At 45.1% G+C, this 20,242-nt stretch overlaps 1 protein-coding gene across 1 annotated transcript in view; it reads right to left on the reverse strand.

The window, feature by feature from the left end:
- The window catches only part of LOC120980372 (DNA topoisomerase 1-like), a 66,113-nt gene extending 55,952 nt beyond the window's left edge, over positions 1–10,161 (reverse strand). Inside the window, exons 1-2 of the mRNA XM_040409439.1 lie at positions 10,055–10,161; positions 3,061–3,176 (exon numbers count right to left, since the gene is read on the reverse strand). Of these exons, the coding sequence (XP_040265373.1) occupies positions 3,061–3,176; positions 10,055–10,107 (169 nt within the window). The 5' untranslated portion in view covers positions 10,108–10,161. The remainder of the gene's footprint in view (positions 1–3,060; positions 3,177–10,054) is intronic.
- Positions 10,162–20,242: the final 10,081 nt, after the last annotated feature.

Here is a 20,242-nt window from a genome sequence, read left to right on the forward strand (position 1 = left end):
AATACCTGTGTGAAAAACGGTTGTGGCGTTTGAGAAAAAAAAATTCTTTATGCAAATTAGAGCTGCGGTGCACTGAGGGGCGGAGCCTTGACACTTGGTGCACTTTAGCTTTGCAGCTTTCCATTGCTGGCCCCTTCCCCTCGGTGCACTTTCCTCATATGCATAAGAAATAAGTCTTTTTTTTCCCGGGATGCCACAACCGATTTTCACAAGACAGGTATCGCTTTAACCAGCAGGATAAATCCTAGCAGGCAGCAGCCTCATTTAATAGGGCTGATCCTGCTTACGGCTGCTCTTTAAAAGGGTTACACCCATGCTATAAAGTGAAAGCATGATGCTAGAATATGCCATCAGTTTGAGGCTCTGACCACTGAGAAGAGGCTGAGGTGGTCAGGGATGCGTCTAGCATTTCTGCTGCCTGAGGCGAAAACTGAAATGACGCCCCCCCCCCCCCCCCCATGCCAAATTCTCATCCTAACCCCTTCCCTCCAGCCTTACTGATAAAGGCATACTTGGAAAACATTACATAAAGTGCTACAAAACCTACTGGTTAATACAGCGATACAGTTGAATATGCAGAGATGAACGCGCTCATTGTCAAAGGCCTTTCCGCTGCCCTCCTCTTGCCCCTACCTGGTGGCCTTGCCTCACCTCATTGGTGGTGCACCTCTGGTGGTGGTGCTTTAGCACTGTGGTCCTCCCACTTGTCCAGACCACATACGGCTCCGGTGGCCACTCCAGCTTAATGATACAGTGCAGGGAAAACATACACGGGGGACAAAATGCTAGATCAGCGCTGCAGTGCCTCCATTCTTCGGATCTGTAGAGGCTGCAGAGGTCGTACCCCCACCGATCATGAAGTGACGGCACATTACTTTATGGCCTGTAGTTCTCTGTATAGGCTTCCTGCTTTCAGGCTGTCGCCGAATCCTCCAGGCAGTGATGTCATCATCCATAAGGAAATTCAATGATTTAGCTATAGGGGATGCAGCAGCCCTGGGGCTCTGGAGTCCGAGGGGGCCCAAAGGCCTTTCTGCTAAAAAAGTGTGGTAGAAATAATGGTCGGGGGCTTCTGCACATTTTGCTTCTAGCTATTGCTTCAGCTTTGGAAATTAGAATTGCTCCAATCTCTCTGCTGAGCGCATAAATCAGCACAGTAAATGACGGAGGTGCTGCAGTCCTCCCCTAAGACGTCAATTTATATTAATCTGTTTAATGAGGCTCTAAATTGCACTGATCACTGGATAGTAATTACGCAGAGAGGAAAACAACAAATCAAGGGTTTTTTTGCACCTCCTTGACGAAGCAGGTCTCCGGCTCAATTTCCTCCGGGGTCTTTTCAAGGAGGGTTGAATTTGAGGCAGGTGAATGCCGATCTATTTCATCTGCAGCTTTGTATCAATGGCCAAATTAAAGGGATCCTCCAACTTTTTTTTTTTTTAACCAAATTTTGGCTCCCCTCTCTCCCTGCCAAACCTGTGGGGGGAAACTTACCAGCTCTCCACTGCTCGGGTCCAGCTTTGTGTACCCCCGTTACGTTTGCTGCGCTCTGGTCCCCCGCTTGTAAGATTCCCGGAAAAGACAGAGGTGGTGCGCGCTGCTGCAGCCAATGACTGGCTGTAGAGGTGAGGCATCTCTGAAGCAGTACGTCACTGGGTCACATGCCACTTTAGGGATAAGTCACCACCGCAGCAGGGGGGGGGGGGGGCGTCATGTCAGAGCGGAAAGGCGGCAGGGCTTGGGCACTAGCAGGGGGCGCGCCTGGGCTCCTTCATGCGAAGAGAACGCCTCTGGATAACGTACTTTGCTCATTTGCATATCAAACAAACTTTTTTCAGAAGATGGAAAACAACAATTGCTGAAACAAGTGTACACTTGGGCATAAGGTGCTATTAGGCAAATACTTTACTCAGAGGTGCACCCAGCCTTTCTGCTGCGTGGGGAAGAAAACTGAAACTGTGCCCTAAACCCCCAATGCCAATTTCTTAACCTAACCCCTTCCCTCCAGCCCTAGTGTTAAAGACCTACTACAAAACAGAGGGTAATACAGCGCCACATACTGTGCCCACTGTGCTTCCCAATACTATACTGCAGAAACAGATAATCCCCCTTCTGCTGCCCCTCGCCTCATTGGGGGTGCACCCCTAGCTTTACTTCAATAGCAATGGGAATGTGACTGCAGGATCCGACTACACAGACAACACATCCACAGAACTAATTGACGTGCAGCGGATTTAAAATCCACACCACGGGTCAGAGGAGGAGCAGGTTCCATCCCAGAGATTTTTCACAGAGTGTAGATGAGATTTAAAAGGGCATCTGTCAGCAGTTCTGTCCCTATGACACTGGCTGACCTGTTACATGTGCACTTGGCAGCTGAAGACGTCTGTGTTGGTCCCATGTTCATATGTGCCCGCATTGCTGAGAAAAATGATGTTTTAATATATGCAAGTGAGCCTCTAGGAGCAACGGGGGCGTTGCCATTACACCTAGAGGTTTTGCTCTTTCTGCAACTTCTGTGCCCTCTGCACTTTGTCAGGGCCAGGCAGTGGAAATGTGATCACGCCTGCATGGTCCTGTCAAAGTGGAGCAGACGGGCAGTTTCAGAGCCTCTAGGTGTAATGGCAACGCCCCTGTTGCTCCTAGAGGCTCATTTGCATAAATTAGAACATCATTTTTCTCAGCCATTTCGGGCACATATGAACATGGGACCAACACAGCTGCCAAGTGCACATGGAACAGGTCATGGGTACAAAACTGCTGACAGATGCCCTTTAAATCTTATCTACACTCTCCGGGATGGAACCTGCTCCTCCTCTGACCAGTGGTGTGGATTTTAAATCCACTGCACGTCAATTACTTCTGTGGATGTGTTGTGGATTTTTGCTCCGACTGCTGCAAAAAAAAAAAATCTATAAAACCCTGACGGAAACGTGGATCACGTAAACGGTCTGACTTGTAACTTGTATATCCAGACAAAACGAAGAACCCGTGAAACCTTTACTCCGAGCACGAAATCCCCAGACGGAACGAGAAAAAGGAAGAATTTAAAAACGGTACCGTCATAGTAAAACGTCACATCTTTTGGCAGCGGCTCATACGGCGGAGCGAACACGGGGCCCTTATGTTCCAGAAATTTCCATTTGATACCGTCTTCATACTTCTCTTCCTCCCACCTGCAATGAATAATACGAGGAAAGCATTATTGCTTTTTCCAGACACCTGCTGGGACACATCGAGAAGACAAACAGCCTCTCACAAAGACTAGATAGATTTGGACGCTGCTAAACCCTTCATTCTGCAGACACGTCCGCGGGATATTTTTACAGCTCCCAAGCAGATCGTTGGCAGGTTCTGAAGGGGTTAGTGGCGGCTTCTCCTTCCTGCAGACTGCATATACAGATCGCTTCTTATTTTTTGAAAAATTCTCAAATGGAAGGAGACTTCATATAGGAACTGGCCCATTAACCCTGGCGCCACCCGAGGCTCTGGTGGCATCATTGCAGCACTGAACATTCACAGCCACGTCTTTTTTTATTTTATTTACCGCCATCATACGGGATAAATGTCCCATAGTTAACAGGTATTTATCTGCAAATAAAAAATAAAAATAGCAGGTGCAAAAGTCCTTAAAGGGATTCTGGATAAAAATCCTCCAAATGTAATGCAGAATATAAACAAGGCAGCACTGCGGTCTTGGGGGGGAAAAAAAAATACGTGGATCCTTTAATGCACCCAATGCAACGTTTCAGCTCATCTCAATGGAGCCCTCGTCAAGCAGTGATAACCGAGCTCCATACACAAGTGATCAGGATGATACAATAAGTGTGAAAGTAGCCTTAATATGGTCCATTTATAATAATAAAGTGCATGTGTGCTAAACACAACCACATCAGTGTATTAAAAACTGTGAGGCGCTCACCCTCTATAATAGAACCCATGTGTGTCTGTTGCGCCTGCGCAGCGTCCTCATCAGGGCTAAGGAATCACTCAAGGTTAATGGAGGCTCTCCATTGCCCAGGCACACGTTGACGTACTTACGCCTGGTGAGATGTCAGTCTCCATGCCACGCCCCAACCGCATCCATAATGTTTAAGCGGTAACCATGGGTACATAATAAACAAAGGATATTACAAGAATACTAATTAACCAGTGTGTCTTTTGTATCAGTTAGGTTACATTTATACTCAGATATACAAGGGGACCACGGTATAAGCCGGAGAGGTGCATGATCCTCAGTCATTACCAAGGACCGTGCCCTCACCGGACTGGGATTGGGTGCGGGGGCACTGTCAATGTCCCCGAGTCCGATCCCAAATTCCCAGGAACCCTTCAAGTGAGGTATTATTCAAACACGGGATCACGTCCACACTGAAAACCAATGTGTATGGAAATCACCAGAGGAGACAAGACCCCAGCAATCTCGCAAGGGGCTCAACTGCCACAGCCCGGCCGAGTGTTGGGGGGCGCAATTAAGAGTCCCCCAACACAAAGCTGGTTAGTAGGTGTTCCAAACAAATAGTGTTGAAAATTATACATTTGTTAAAAAAAAAAGAAAAAGGAGAAATTACAAATTATGGTCAACTGTGTATTCAATCCAGGTGTGGTCATAAAACTGGTCGTAATCCTATGAAAAATCTCAAAACGGAATATAACGCGTTTTATGTATATGCGCTAATTTTGGTCAATAAAGAAGATCTCTTAATACTTCATGGACCGTCTACACCAGTGATCTTGCGCCATAGCAGAATCTTCTTTTCCAGAGGTGGAAGAGGGCAGTGAGCATGTCAGTCCACCACTGAATGCAGGAGAGGGTGGACCAGCAGGACACAGGAGGGGGCACTACCATAGAGGAAAATGGGATGTACATAAAAAAACCTTCAATATGTATCCTTATTGCATGTATATGGGAATAAGAATTCACTTGAAATGCCCTATTCATTGCATAGTAATACTTTTCATGGGATAGCTCCTGCACTGCCTGATCCAGCTCCCTCTAGTGGCTGCTGCAAGCAGTGAGAATTCAAAAAGTCTACTGCTATGTGAATGGAAGTCATGCAAGGGAATAAGGGAGCTCCAAATTCAGTAAAGACTTAAGAATCGCGCATCCAATAGACCTCTATTTAACCCTCCCTCCCCTTTGGGGTGTTAAAAAATGAAAAACCCTACAATTCCTTAAAAAAAAAAGAAAAAAGAGATAAGATAAAAATCATGGCCTACTCCCACTTTTCTCCTGCGTAGTTCTCTGTGGTTCTGGTCCAGTCCTGCTGGTTTACAGACAGCAGTTGTATCAGAGTCAATGTCAATGGGATCCATGGGGCTCCGCTGTGCGACAGATCTTGCACACGATTGTGGCCATAATCAACTGGAGCCACAAGGATGATGTTGAAGAGGGCTCACAATTTTACTAGATCGTGTAACCAGGCTAAAGCCCCCCCCCCCCCCCCTTAGATGGCATAAGGAGAAGGTAGGCATATTGCAAAGCTAGACGATAGCTTTTCCCGGCTTATCAATAAAACATTAAATCGGGGAAGGAATCCACCATCAAGACCTCCTCGAGCTGTCGTCACCACTTGGCTGAGATTTACTCAGCTGCCGAGCAAAAACACAGCGTGTGCCAAACGAGTCTCTGGATGTGTTCGCCATTCACTTGCCAGGCAATGCCAACTCAATTTTTAATGCCGGAAACCTGGAAGCTACTTGTGTATCACACACTGTGCTCTGGGGACCATCTGATTACAGCGGTTAAAGGGGAAGCGTCATGGGAGAAAACGGAAGAATTGCTGTCATTTCCCTGTCTGACTTAGCTGGGTCTATGTGCACATAAGAATATTTTACTGGAAACTGCGAGCAAACGGCAAATTCAACAAAAATGTAAAAGGAGGACCCATCACTGCTCGTCTCCCTGCTTGCAATAAACAGGGGAGGGTTGGAGTTCTGTAAAAAATGCTGGGGAAAGGGGAGGGGGTGGTCATTACTCTGCAGGGGAGAGACTGCCATCCTGAAACCTTTCCTGCCACTTTAGGCTATGAATACACAGCTGTATTTTTGGTTGCAGGTTGCAAGTCCCGTCTGACTTGAGCTCAAGGTAAGTTTCTTGCCCCAGGTTTGTGAGAACTAATAAGTACCGTAATACTTTCTGGATTTAGGATTTGGCTTAGCAAAATCTTCAAAGTGTTCAGAATAGTACAGGTGACTATAAGAAACTTTGTAATACATCTTATTAAAGAATTATGCTTCTCAGCCTCTTACCTCTATTAGCCTCTGTCTCAGTCTCCAGCCTCACACACAAGGTCTATGGAGAGAGGAGGAGGCTGCTGCCAGCTAGTTAGTGATTTATTACCCCTCTCTGAAAAGCTATAGAACCTCATCTTACTAGATATAGTCGAGTTAAAAGTGCTAGGTGCAGCAGAGCTAAGAAACTGCAGTTTCTGTGTCGCTCATCCAGTAGCCTCCTCCTCCCCTCTGGATAGATGTCAATGTTAAAAGCAGGAACGAGCAAAGCAACCTGATAAAAGCAGATAGAATAATTTCTCTTTAACAAGATCTATTACAAAGTTTATTCTGTTCACCTGTACTATTCATTTATAGAAAGCAGTTTTATAACTTGAAGTTACCTCAGTTGGCAGGACTGATGGAAACTGCTGAGCTGGCGCACCGCTGTTTACCTGCCTCCCATTCACTGCGATAGACGTTACAGAAACGGTGGAATACCGGCAGTTTACGTAAACTTGGCCACCTGGTTCCATCACACCATGAAAACAGCAAGACGAGAAAACCCCTTTAATAGGGCCCTTACCTACAATTCATAAAACTGGCGTCTTATTATTTGTCAAAGGTTCCTTGGCTCCCCCAGTCACTGGGTCCCGGATGTGCAGTGCCCCAGTGCATCACTGCAAGGGTTCATTTCATGTTAAAAAGTTAAAGGAGTTAGCCAGAAAATGGATGACCTATCCTCAGGGTAGGTTATCAATATCAGATCGGCGGGGGTCCGGCTGTTTGAAGAGGCCACTGTGGCTATGCTTGGTATTGTAGCTCAGCCCCATTCACTTGATTGGACTAACCTGTGCCCATGTGATGTCACCATCCTAGGACGAGGCCCAAGTGCTCACAGAGAGCTGCGGCCTCTTCCAAAAGCCGATTGGTAGGGGTCCCCGGAGTCAGAGCCACACCGATCTGAAATTGATGACAGGTCACCAATATCATTTTCCCGGATAACCCTTTTAAATGGTGCGGTTTAATATAAAAACACTTATGTCTTTATGCACAATGTATCTTAAATGGTTGATTATGGGCAGCATAGAGTTGGGTCTTGCAGTTACTTAATAGTTGTCAGCTAAATAGATGTGCATGTGTCAGCTCCTACTGACTAGGTCTGAAGTAAAGCCTTGTGCAGAAAAACACCATTCCCAAGACTGAAAAGCTGAAAATGCTGTGAATCTACATCGGGAACAGGAGAAGCAATTCAGTGCTGAGCACCCCCGGGCCCCATTGCAGTTGCATGTCTGCCTCCATGGTAGGTACGCCATTGCCTCTGCACAGCCTAGAGCTATGAAAACAGCTTATTGTATGTATGCTGTGGATACACCATAAAATTAGGGCTACATAGAATATCCCGTCAGCTCTTATGATGTGTATTTTTTGCATTGTAGTACCCTGGAGCAACAGTACTTTGGACTATGGTTGTTAGTGGACATTTGCACCTATTGCTGCTGTCATGCCTTCAGCAAGTTTATTGTTAATTTATGGCTAACTTTCATACAGAGTTAATGTTTTCTGTATAATTCTCTGTTCATTGTGTAACAGCTCCATCTAGTGGCCGTTTTACATACAATTGCAGCTATTCATACTACAAGTTTGGTCTACTTCAGCTTCCTTATCTTACTGATATCATCCCTGCACATAACAGCCATTTTCTTCATTCACAGTCATCTCTGCCTGAGGATAGCACATGGCTTGGAAGCCTCTTGAGACATCCTCCACATCTTAGCTCACAGTAACATCGCTGGTATGTCACATAGCCACATTACAGCCCGTTTGAATCTGTTTTCTTAGGAGGAGTCTGCAGAAGCAAGCTCATTCCCTTGCCTGTATTGTTTTGCGGAGTTTCACAGTTCAGAATATAACCCTTCTGCAGGTATTATATATACAGTACAGACCAAAAGTTTGGACACACCTTCTCATTCAAAGAGTTTTCTTTATTTTCATGACTATGAAGGCATCAAAACTATGAATTAACACATGTGGAATTATATACATAACAAACAAGTGTGAAACAACTGAAAATATGTCATATTCTAGGTTCTTCAAAGTAGCCACCTTTTGCTTTGATTACTGCTTTGCACACTCTTGGCATTCTCTTGATGAGCTTCAAGAGGTAGCCCCCTGAAATGGTCTTCCAACAGTCTTGAAGGAGTTCCCAGAGATGCTTAGCACTTGTTGCCCCTTTTGCCTTCACTCTGCGGTCCAGCTCCCCCCAAACCATCTCGATTGGGTTCAGGTCCGGTGACTGTGGAGGCCAGGTCATCTGGCGCAGCACCCCATCACTCTCCTTCATGGTCAAATAGCCCTTACTTTCAAAGTTTTCCCAATTTTCCGGCTGACTGACTGACCTTCATTTCTTAAAGTAATGATGGCCACTCGTTTTTCTTTACTTACCTGCTTTTTTCTTGCCATTACAAATTCTAACAGTCTATTCAGTAGGACTATCAGCTGTGTATCCACCTGACTTCTCCTCAACGCAACTGATGGTCCCAACCCCATTTATAAGGCAAGAAATCCCACTTATTAAACCTGACAGGGCACACCTGTGAAGTGAAGACCATTTCAGGGGACTACCTCTTGAAGCTCATCAAGAGAATGCCAAGAGTGTGCAAAGCAGTAATCAAAGCAGAAGGTGGCTACTTTGAAGAACCTAGAATATGACATTTTCAGTTGTTTCACACTTGTTTGTTATGTATATGATTCCACGTGTTAATTCATAGTTTTGATGCCTTCATAGTCATGAAAATAAAGAATATTCTTTGAATGAGAAGGTGTGTCCAAACTGTAATATATATATATATATATCAAAATCCAATTAACAAATTCACAGGCTACCACCCATAAAACTTAGCTTTTAATATCCACTTAAAATATAACAGATCCTCCAACACAAACCAAACAACAATTAGTCGTTAGCTATTACGATTAACTAATAGGTTAGCATATAATAGCTACATCCCGACTCGGGGCCATCCAAGGGCATTCAGGAGGTTCCTGATACGGGGCGGCTATTCCGTCTATAGGCAGGGAATAAATAGCGAGAGGGTCAGCTATAGGGACAGAGCCCATAGCTAAATATTAGGCCCAACCTCTGCCATTCCAAGCCCCAAAATCAAGCATCAACCTCGTGCTATATTCTACATTTGTTTTTGTTTGTCATTGTGTTTGTGTTGGAGGGTCTGTTATATTTTAAGTGGATATTAAAAGCTAAGTTGTATGGGTGGTAGCCTGTGGCCTGTGAATCTGTTTTGTTTTGCACTTTAATTCCTCCTTAAAGAAGCACACTGGTTTACTGCAGACCCTGACTCTCTGGACTAATTTCCCATTGGGGTGCACCACACCTTACCATCCCCTCCAAGAGCAGCAACACGTGCTGAGTCGCTGACACCTCGACAGAGTCCGGGGCACCTAACGTAGTGTTTGGACCACCCAATACCCAGTATACTGCAGTATGTACTTGTATTCCCTATAAAATAGTTCGAGGTTTTGTAATAATTTGACACTGCATCATTCCTCAATTATTCCTCCTAGAAATTTATGAATAAACTGACAACTGAGTGCTAACAATCGGTGGTGTGTCCCAGTACACTGTCCAATCAGCGATACCCAAGTAGAGACACCTGTTGAACTAAGAAAATGTTTCTTTTTTAACTAATGTCTAGAAGTAATAGCAGAGGAACAGCCTAATGCAGAATTCTAAGAAAAGCTGCTCCAGAAAAGTATTTTATGGAGAAAACAAGTAGTTAATAACACAGACATGTCAGAGCTGATGACGGGGCGCCATCTTTACCATCTCCAGCGTGCCTGCTCCTCCTCTTCCTTTTTCTTCACCTTCAGAGCCATGGCGGCCTCCTTCTCTTCTTTGCTTCTCTTTGCCTTCTTCTCATCTTCCTCCTTGACTTCTTTCTTTATCTTTTTCTGTTACCAAAATATAAAATACAATTCTGATAGAGGAAGGAGCACAATAACTGGAGCAGTAGACATCATGGGCCAATGCCTCCGTTATCTGGACACCCCCCCCCCCCCCTTCACCTATAAATTCTTTATAGAGGTAGGAAGAGTAAACCCACAGGTCGCCTTATCTATAACATTTACTTCTACCCATTTCCTGACGAGTGACAAGATGGCACAAGATGACTCGCATGCTCCATAACTGAAACTGCAAAGATATTGTATATATCCTCTAATACTCTGTGCTGCTGTGAGCATACTGCATTCATGATAGTGTTAAGGGGTTGTCTCACTTCAACAAACTGCATTTATCATGTAGAGAAAGTTAATACAAAGCACTTACTAAATGTATTGTGATTGAAAAATGAATGCAGCCAGCAAAGGAGGCAATGTGGACAATCACATTGTACACGGCTCGTTTCCAGGGTTTACGACCACCCTGCAATTTAGCAGTCAGGGGCGTAGCTATAGGGGGTGCAGAGGTAGCAGTCGCTACCGGGCCCAGGAGCCTGAGGGGCCCCAAAGACCCTTGTGCCACATAAGACACCGGTATTATAGAAAGTGCATGCTGGTCAAGTTACACCTCTGGCTGGAGAGAAGGGGTTAGGTCAAGAATTTGGCATGGGGGAGGGGGTGCCTCAGGCAGCATGAAGGCTATGTGCTCCCCTGCCACTGGCCACAAAGCACTGAGGAAAGGGGGGCCCAAGCAGAACTCTTGCACTAGGGCCCATGACCCTTTAGCTATGCCCCTGCTAGCAGTGGTGGTCGTGCTTGCACACTGTAGGAAAAAGCGCCATCCTATGCCCACTCCCACGCTCACCAGACAAGGCCAGCAGTTTTTTTCCTATAATGTGCCAGCACGACCACCACTGCTGGATTGCAGGTTGGTTGTAAAGCTTAGAAACGAGCTGTGTATAATGTAATGGAAACTCTGCATGATAAATGTGATTTGCTGAAATCAGACAACCCCTTTAAAGTTTTATTTTCAGCGTATGCTCACATCAGGGGTCCAGGACAGATAGTTGCTATAAGAAACATTTGTCATTACCAAGGATGGCCATACACGCCTTTATTTATGCCAATTCTATTACAGCACCGGTTATACTTTTTCCGGTCCGGTAAAGTGACCGACATGGAGCATGATTTTTTATTTTAAAAAATTTGCTCCACCAAGTAAAAAAAATTATAATTTTGCTATGAGATCTGTGTACACCCCTGTCTACAATGGAATTAACTCTTAAATGGCTATGTACACCTTTGGGGATCGCATTTTACTCATTTTGGGCTGAAAGTCATTTTTTCAATTGGTCTTTATTAGAAATATTGAGCCATTCTGTCACAAAGGGTTAACTGTTTTTCTAGCTGTGTGAACTATACTTGTGCCCCGGTCATCTAATAAACCTTCTCTCTAAATTACTAAAAAGGTCATAAAAATACTTATTTAAGCCACATTCTTACCAGTAAGAAGAATTAAGGTCAGAAACAAGGAGCCCATCAGCTGAGCTGCCCAACAGAACACACAGCCTGCTACTAAAGAATCTCAAGGCTGCACAGAGAAAAGGGCTCAACATTTTAAATAAAGGCCAATAGAAAAAATAATTTTTAGCTTGAAATGACTACAACTCAATAAACAAAATGCCATGTTTTGTGCCCAACTAGTTCATGCAACACTTCTGAGTTTGTGTCCTATCAATAAAGCATCTGGCCTCCATTTTTGCCAGTTTTTTTCTTTTAACAAACTTTGGAATTTTTTTAAAAAAAGAATCCAGAATGGACAAGCCCTATAACTACTCCGCTTTACTCAAAGTAAGCTTTTTCACCTTTCCTGGTTATAAACAGGAACAGCTGGAGGGCTCCATAATGAAGCACATTTTAAAAGGAAGAAAAATGGCAAAATAGAGTCAGCAGCATTCAGAGCGCTTCCTTCCATTAAGTACGCAAACAGTTACTGTGTGCCATGACCACTTTCCTACATTGCTTCCCTACCACAGCCGCTCCATGCTTGCTTTCATTCTCTTTGATGTCTGCAAGCACCTATCCATTAGTCCAAAGTGACCTCTGGAGGGAAGGGGGGGGGGGGGGTCTAAGCATAACAGCCTAAAAAATGACAAAAAAACAACGTAGAAAACAATCTCGCTCCATGAGGGGTATGCAAAATAAACAGCAATGAATGGCACTTATGATGGCGGGGGGAGGGCAGACATTTACATCACTGGTAGCGTGTGGGTTGTGCATTAATGCAGCCGCTGTTTATGCCGGTAAGGCCTCCTGCAGACGAACGTATTTTTTTGCGGTCCGCAAAAACGGGTCCGGTTTTTCGTGATCCGTGACCGTTTTTTCGTCCGTGGGTCTTCCTTGATTTTTGGAGGATCCACGGACATGAAAAAAAAGTCGTTTTGGTGTCCGCCTGGCCGTGCGGAGCCAAACGGATCAGTCCTGAATTACAATGCAAGTCAATGGGGACAGATCCGTTTGACGTTGACACAATATGGTGCCATTTCAAACGGATCCGTCCCTATTGACTTTCAATGTAAAGTCTGGAGTCCCTTTTATACCATCGGATCAGAGTTTTCTCCAATCCGATGGTATATTTTAACTTGAAGCGTCCCCATCACCATGGGAACGCCCCTATGTTAGAATATACTGTCGGATATGAGTTAGATCGTGAAACCTCATTTCCGACAGTATATTCTAACACAGAGGCGTTCCCATGGTGATGGGGACGCTTCTAGTTAGAATATACTACAAACTGTGTACATGACTGCCCCCTGCTGCCTAGCAGCATCCGATCTCTTACAGGGGGCCGTGATCAGCACAATTAACCCCTCAAGTGCCGCACCTGAAGGGGTTAATTGTACTATCATATCCCCCTGTAAGAGATCAGGGCTGCCAGGCAGCAGGGGGCAGACCCCCCCCCTCCCCAGTTTGAATATCATTGGTGGCCAGTGCGCCGCGCCCCCCCTTCCTCCCTCTATTGTAATAATTCGTTGGTGGCACAGTGTGCGCCCCCCCCCCCCCCCCCCCTCCCTCCCTCTATTGTAATAAATCGTTGGTGGCAGAGTGTGCGCCCCCCCGCCCCCCCCTTCCTCCCTCTATTGTAATAAATCGTTGGTGGCACAGTGTGCGCCCCCCATCGGCCCCCCCCCTCCCTCTATAGCATTAACAACATTGGTGGCCAGTGTGCGGCCTCCCATCGACCCCCCCCCCGATCATTGGTGGCAGCGGGTTACTAGCAATAGTACAATAGTAAAAGATTCATACTTACCTGGGAGCTGCGATGTTCGTGTCCGGCCGGGAGCTCCTCCTACTGGTAAGTGACAGTTCATTTAGCAATGCGCCGCACAGACCTGAGGCTGTCACTTACCAGTAGGTGGAGCTCCCGGCCGGACACGAACATCGCAGCAGCCGGTAAGTATGAATCTTCTACTATTGTACTATTGCTATGTAACCATGGCAACCAGGACTGTAGTAGCGTCCTGGTTGCCATGGTTACCGATCGGAGCCCCAGCGATTAAACTGGGACTCCGATCGGAACTCCGCTGCCACCAATGATGATGGGGGGGGGAGATGGGAGGCCGCACACTGACCACCAATGTTGTTAATGCTATAGAGGGAGGGGGGGCCGATGGGGGGCGCACACTGTGCCACCAACGAATTATTACAATAGAGGGAGGGAGGGGGGGGCGCACACTGTGCCACCAACGAATAATTACAATAGAGGGGGGGCGCACTGGCCATCAATGATATTCAAACTGGGGAGGGGGGGGGGGGGTCTGCCCCCTGCTGCCTGGCAGCCCTGATCTCTTACAGGGGGCCGTGATCAGCACAATTAACCCTTTCAGGTGCCGCACCTGAAGGGGTTAATTGTGCTGATCACGGCCCCCTGTAAGAGATCGGGTGCTGCCAGGCAGCAGGGGGCAGTCTTGTACACAGTTTGTAGTGTATTCTAACTAGAAGCGTCCCCATCACCATGGGAACGCTTCTGTGTTAGAATATACTGTCGGTTCTGAGTTTTCACGAAGTGAAAACTCAGCTTTGAAAAAGCTTTTATGCAGACGGATCTTCGGATCCGTCTGTATAAAAACTAACCTACGGCCACGGATCACGGACACGGATGCCAATCTTGTGTGCATCCGTGTTCTTTCACGGACCCATTGACTTGAATGGGTCCGTGAACCGTTGGCCGTGAAAAAAATAGGACAAGTCATATTTTTTTCACGGCCATGAAACACGGATCACGGATGCGGCTGCAAAACGGTGCATTTTCCGTTTTTTCCACGGACCCATTGAAAGTCAATGGGTCCGCGAAAAAAAACGGAAAACGGCACAACGGCCACGGGTGCACACAACGGTCGTGTGCAGGAGGCCTTAATGGAAAGGTTCACGACTATTGCAACCTAAAGTGAACATCCAAAAGTGTTCCTCCAACACAAACACCTATCCCTCTCCGATGAAAGGTTTGTAAATGGAGACTTCTTTTTCTTCCTTTGTTTCACATGATGGCACTCGACAATTGTATCTGTGCGGCAGTGGTTTACCCGCGGCAGTTTTACTATTTGCTTCTCTTTACACAAAAGCTTTTTTATGCGCCATTTAACAGAGAATTCACCAGGGCACAATTATAACCCACTTTAAAAAGGAGTCGCAGACCGAAATCTAGGGTGAGAGTGGCCGTCTCGTACATGGCGCCGGCAATTTCAAGAGCTTTTCTACTAAAAAGTGTGCAATGACTGATCAGGCACATTCGGCATCAGGTAAGATGGAAATATGAAGAGAAATACCTCCAAACGTATCCTTCTAGGGTACACTGAAATAAAGGGGCTGCTTCGGTTAGACAATCCGTTCTTAAAGGGCCTCTGTCAGCAGGTTTGTACCCACGACACTGGCCGACTTGTTACATGTGCGCTTGGCAACTATACCAATAAAACTTGGCCTGATACCGCAACAAGATCAGCAGTTATGTCTAGTAAATGTATAGTTCTTCTTGCGTTTTGATAGTGTTAAAAAAATAAAAAAGTGGGAAAAAAAATAAATAAAATTTTTCGCCATATTTTGACCCCTATAATTTTTTTGGAGATGTGTACGGAGCTGTATGGGGGCTCATTTTTTTGCAGGGCAATCTGAACTTTTCATTGATACCATTCTGGGGTGTGTATGACTTTTTGATTACTTTTTATTTCATTTTTTTTGTAGAAAATTAAGCGACCAAAAGCGGCGAATCGGCCATTTAGACGCTTTTTTCCGTTTTGCCATATGGGGAATATATTTTTATACTATGGGCGTTTTTGCACATCACGACACCCATGATGTGTATTTTTTTTTATTTATTTTTTTTAGTTCTTTTATTTTGGGAAAAAGGTGGGTTTATTTTGGTATTTCTTTTTATTTTTTTACACTTTTTTTTATTAGTTCCCATGCAATCATTAGATTGGTATTCTCATAGACCCCAATGCACTAACTATCATTGGAGTCTATGAGAAAATTGCTTGTTTCCCAAGGAGCCCCACAGGCAAGGGCTCCATAGGAAATACTATGCAGCAGCCTCCTGTCATTAACAAAGACAGGGGCTGCTGCACACACGCTCCGGCTCCTCCGATTACCGTGCGGGGGAGCCGGAGCACCACCAGTGTTTCATGCGCTCGGATGCCGTGGTCAGGATTGACCACGGCATCTGAGGGGTCGGCATTACTGCCGGTTGCGAACATGAGCCGCACGTGTCTGCTATAAGAAGCAGGCCGCCACCCCCGGCTATGGCGCCCGCAGCGCTCAGGAGCGGGCGCCATCTTTAAAGATGTACTGTGCCTGCTCCGGGATGGCGCCAACCCGGACGCGCGTTTCGGCGAACCTTCGTCTGGGGGTTCGCCGAAATGAGTGTCAGGGTTGGCGCCATCCCGGAGGTGGCACAGTTTGGGTAATATATTCTGCCTTGACGATCTACCATATTGACACAATTGCACTTGATTTGGTTATTATCATGTGGAGCAGTGTAAATAGTTGCCAGTGTGCTCTCCTCTGGTGATGTCGCCTTGTCCCTGCATTTGTTTTGTTTGTTTTATTATGGATTGTCCTTTGAATCGTGCTTAATAAATGGTCATTATATTATTCATGCATTCATGCGGTCATTTGCGCTAAAAGCAGCTGAAGACATCCGTGTTGGTTCCATGTTCATATGTGCCCGCATTGCTGAGAAAAATGATGTTTTAATCTATGCAAATGAATCTCTAGGAGCAACGGGGGTGTTACCATTACACCTAGAGGCTCTGCTCTCTCTGCAACTGCCGCGCCCTCTGCTCTTTGATGGGGCCAGGAGTTGTCTAGCCCTGTCAAAGTGGAAAGGTTGTGGCACTTCTAGAGCGAGCTGATCCTATGGTGTAACGGCGACGCCCCCGTTGCTCCTAGAGGCTCATTTACACATTAAAACATCCTTTCTCAGCAATGCGGGCACATATGAACATGGGACCAACACAGATGCCTTCAGCTGCCAAGCGCACATGTAACAGGTCAGACAGGGTCATAGGTACAAATCTGCTGACAGATGCACTTTAACCCTTAAAGGACCTTGCGATTTTCCATTCTTGTGGTTTTCATTTTTCACGCCCTGCCTTCCCAGTGCCATAACTATTTTTCCTTTCACATGGCCTTATGAGGGCTTATTTTCTGGCGGACAAGTTGTACTTTTTAATGTCACTATTTCATATGATAGTAGTGGGGAGCTGAAAAAAAACTTCTAAATAGGGTGGAACTGAAAAAAAAAAAAAATTCTCCCACAGTTTTATGGTATTTTTATGGCGCTCCGTAAAATAAAAAAAATAAAATCACTTGTTATTAAAACATTTTTGTGGGAGGTGAAGTGACAAAAAAAAAAAGGCATTTTTAAATAACATTCGCTGTATGGGATAAACATTGTTATATTTTAATAGTAAGGGTGTTTTTGCACGTAGCGATGCCCATAATGTGTATTTTCTTTTATTGGTTATGTACTTTTATTTTGAGGAAAGGAAGGGCCATTTGAACTTTTAATTGTAAAAATTTATTTTTACTTTTCGTTTAAGTCACCCTGGGTGACCGTAACTGGCAATCATTGGATTACCCATTGTGTTCTGTGACTGCATAGGAGGAGTTAAATATATGCGATCAGCCATAGGGCTGATCACATATCCGCCGCAAGTCTGAAACGGCAGAAACCCAGTGGCTAAAGGTCACCAAGGGGTTGTCCACTTTGGGCTCCGTTGAAATAAGCAAATAACAGGTTTTTCCACCGATTGGACCCTGTAAATCTGAGTGGAGCAAGTGTTAAATTCCCTGGAGTGCCCCCACAGGAGACGTGAAGCCGTACACTATACAGACTGAAATTTTGGACTATCCACAATTCATGGATATACAGTCAGGTCCGTAAATATTGTGACATCGACAATTCTAACATTTTTGGCTCTATACACCACCACAATGGATTTGAAATGAAACAAACAAGATGTGCTTTACCTGCAGACTGTCAGCTTTAATTTGAGGGTATTTACATCCAAATCAGGTGAACGGTGCAGGAATTACAATAGTTTGCATCTGTGCCTCCCACTTGTTAAGGGACCAAAAGTAATGGGACAAAATAATAATCATAAATCAAACTTTCACTTTTTAATACTTGGTTGCAAATCCTTTGCAGTCAATTACAGCCTGAAGTCTGGAACGCATAGACATCAGCAGATGCTGGGTTTCATCCCTGGTGATGCTCTGCCAGGCCTCTACTGCAACTGTCTTCAGTTCCTGCTTGTTCTTGGGGCGTTTTCCCTTCAGTTTTGTCTTCAGCAAGTGAAATGCATGCTCAATCGGAATTCAGGTCCGGTGATTGACTTGGCCATTGCATAACATTCCACTTCTTTCCCTTAAAAACCTCTTTGGTTGCTTTTGCAGTATGCTTTAGGTCATTGTCCATCTGCACTGTGAAGCGCCGTCCAATGAGTTCTGAAGCATTTGGCTGAATATGAGCAGATAATATTGCCCAAAACACTTCAGAATTCATCCTGCTGCTTTTGTCAGCAGTCACATCATCAATAAATACAAGAGAACCAGTTCCATTGGCAGCCATACATGCCCACGCCATGACACTACCACCACCATGCTTCACTGATAAGGTGGTAGGCTTAGGATCATGAGCAGTTCCTTTCCTTCTACATACTCTTCTCTTCCCATCACTCTGGTACAAGTTGATCTTGGTCTCATCTGTCCATAGGATGTTGTTCCAGAACTGTGAAGGCTTTTGTAGATGTCGTTTGGCAAACTCTAATCTGGCCTTTTCTGTTTTTGAGGCTCACCAATGGTTTCCATCTTGTGGTGAACCCTCTGTATTCACTCTGGTGAAGTCTTCTCTTGATTGTTGACTTTGACACACATACACCTACCTCCTGGAGAGTGGTCTTGATCCGGCCAACTGTTGTGAAGGGTGTTTTCTTCACCAGGGAAAGAATTCTTCGGTCATCCACCACAGTTGTTTTCCGTGGTCTTCCGGGTCTTTTGGTGTTGCTGAGCTCCCCGATGCGTTCCTTCTTTTTAAGAATGTTCCAAACAGTTGTTTTGGCCAGGCCTAATGTTTTTGCTATTTCTCTGATGGGTTTGTTGTGTTTTTTCAGCCTAACGATGGCTTGCTTCACTGATTGTGACAGCTCTTTGGATCTCATCTTGAGAGTTGACAGCAACAGATTCCAAATGCAAATAGCACACTGGAAATAAACTCTGGACCTTTTATCTGCTCATTGTAATTGGGATAATGAGGGAATAACACACACCCGGCCATGGAACAGCCGAGAAGCCAATTGTGCCATTACTTTTGGTCCCTTAACAAGTGGGAGGCACATATGGAAACTGTTGTAATTCCTGCACCGTTCACCTGATTTGGATGTAAATACCCTCAAATTAAAGCTGACAGTCTGCAGGTAAAGCACATCTTGTTCGTTTTATTTCAAATCCATTGTGGTGGTGTATAGAGCCAAACATGTTAGAATTGTGTTGATGTCCCAATATTTATGGACCTGACTGTACTTAGCCCTCCAGAGAGACTCTTTGTAGCCACCCATTGCTCCAGCTAAGTTATGGTGGCCTCAAATGACAAATTTCCCTTAGAATGTCCTAAATCAGCCTTGGTGGTGACTCTCCTCAGCCAGCGACTAGCTAAGACGACCTTTCCTGGCACATGCAGTGTTTTTAGCGGGGACCGGAAGTGAATATAAAGCTATTGTAGATATGTTCTGCCGTGCCAACCATTTTCTCCAGTCTCAGGAAACTTCTAGCAGCTTGAAAAATGTAGCAAAAGTGACTCACTCGTGCGCAATACGCGCATATTACATTGCCGATTTTTGCAATCAAGAATATAATGGCGAATTCTCGAATTTATGATTTGCCAAAATATTCGCGACATATCGCAAATTTGAATATTGCCCCTGCCGCTCATCACTACTGAAGAGCAGCAGGGACTAGACCAGCATCTGTAGGACTGGTGGTAGATTTGTGGATGTGAGCAATCTAACATTTAAACAAAAATTAACAACCCATTTTGAATTTTTAATCTACAGAACCCCAAAATAGACCTACAATAATCCTTCACAGTTATCATTGTACAAAGAAGCACAGCCGTTATGAAAATGTATTTTGCAAACTCAAGTACCCAAAGGGTCTGGCCGGGGCCCTGGATTCACCCCAAGGGTCTGGCCGGGGCCCTGGATTCATTGTTAGAGACTGTTCTGGGGCCCAAATTATTTTCAAGGGTCTGGGATTTGAAGGAGTACAACAAGATTTATTGAACAGTTCTACAAAATGTATGAAAGATTAAAAATAATTTGTTCAGCTTGCAGAGCCAGGTAAGTGGCCCTTTACCAAAACGGGTTGAGTACCCTGAAAGGTTACAACTTCTCAATCACTACACTTCTTGTTGAATGGGACAGATTTAGGGGTTGCTAAAATGGAGGCCCCCTGCAACAGTGAACTTCTAGATAAAGGCTGCCCGAGTCGGCTTCCACCATCTATAATAGGACTGAAC

Source organism: Bufo bufo, chromosome 10 (genome assembly GCF_905171765.1).
Source record: "Bufo bufo chromosome 10, aBufBuf1.1, whole genome shotgun sequence".
NCBI classification, from domain to species: domain Eukaryota; kingdom Metazoa; phylum Chordata; class Amphibia; order Anura; family Bufonidae; genus Bufo; species Bufo bufo.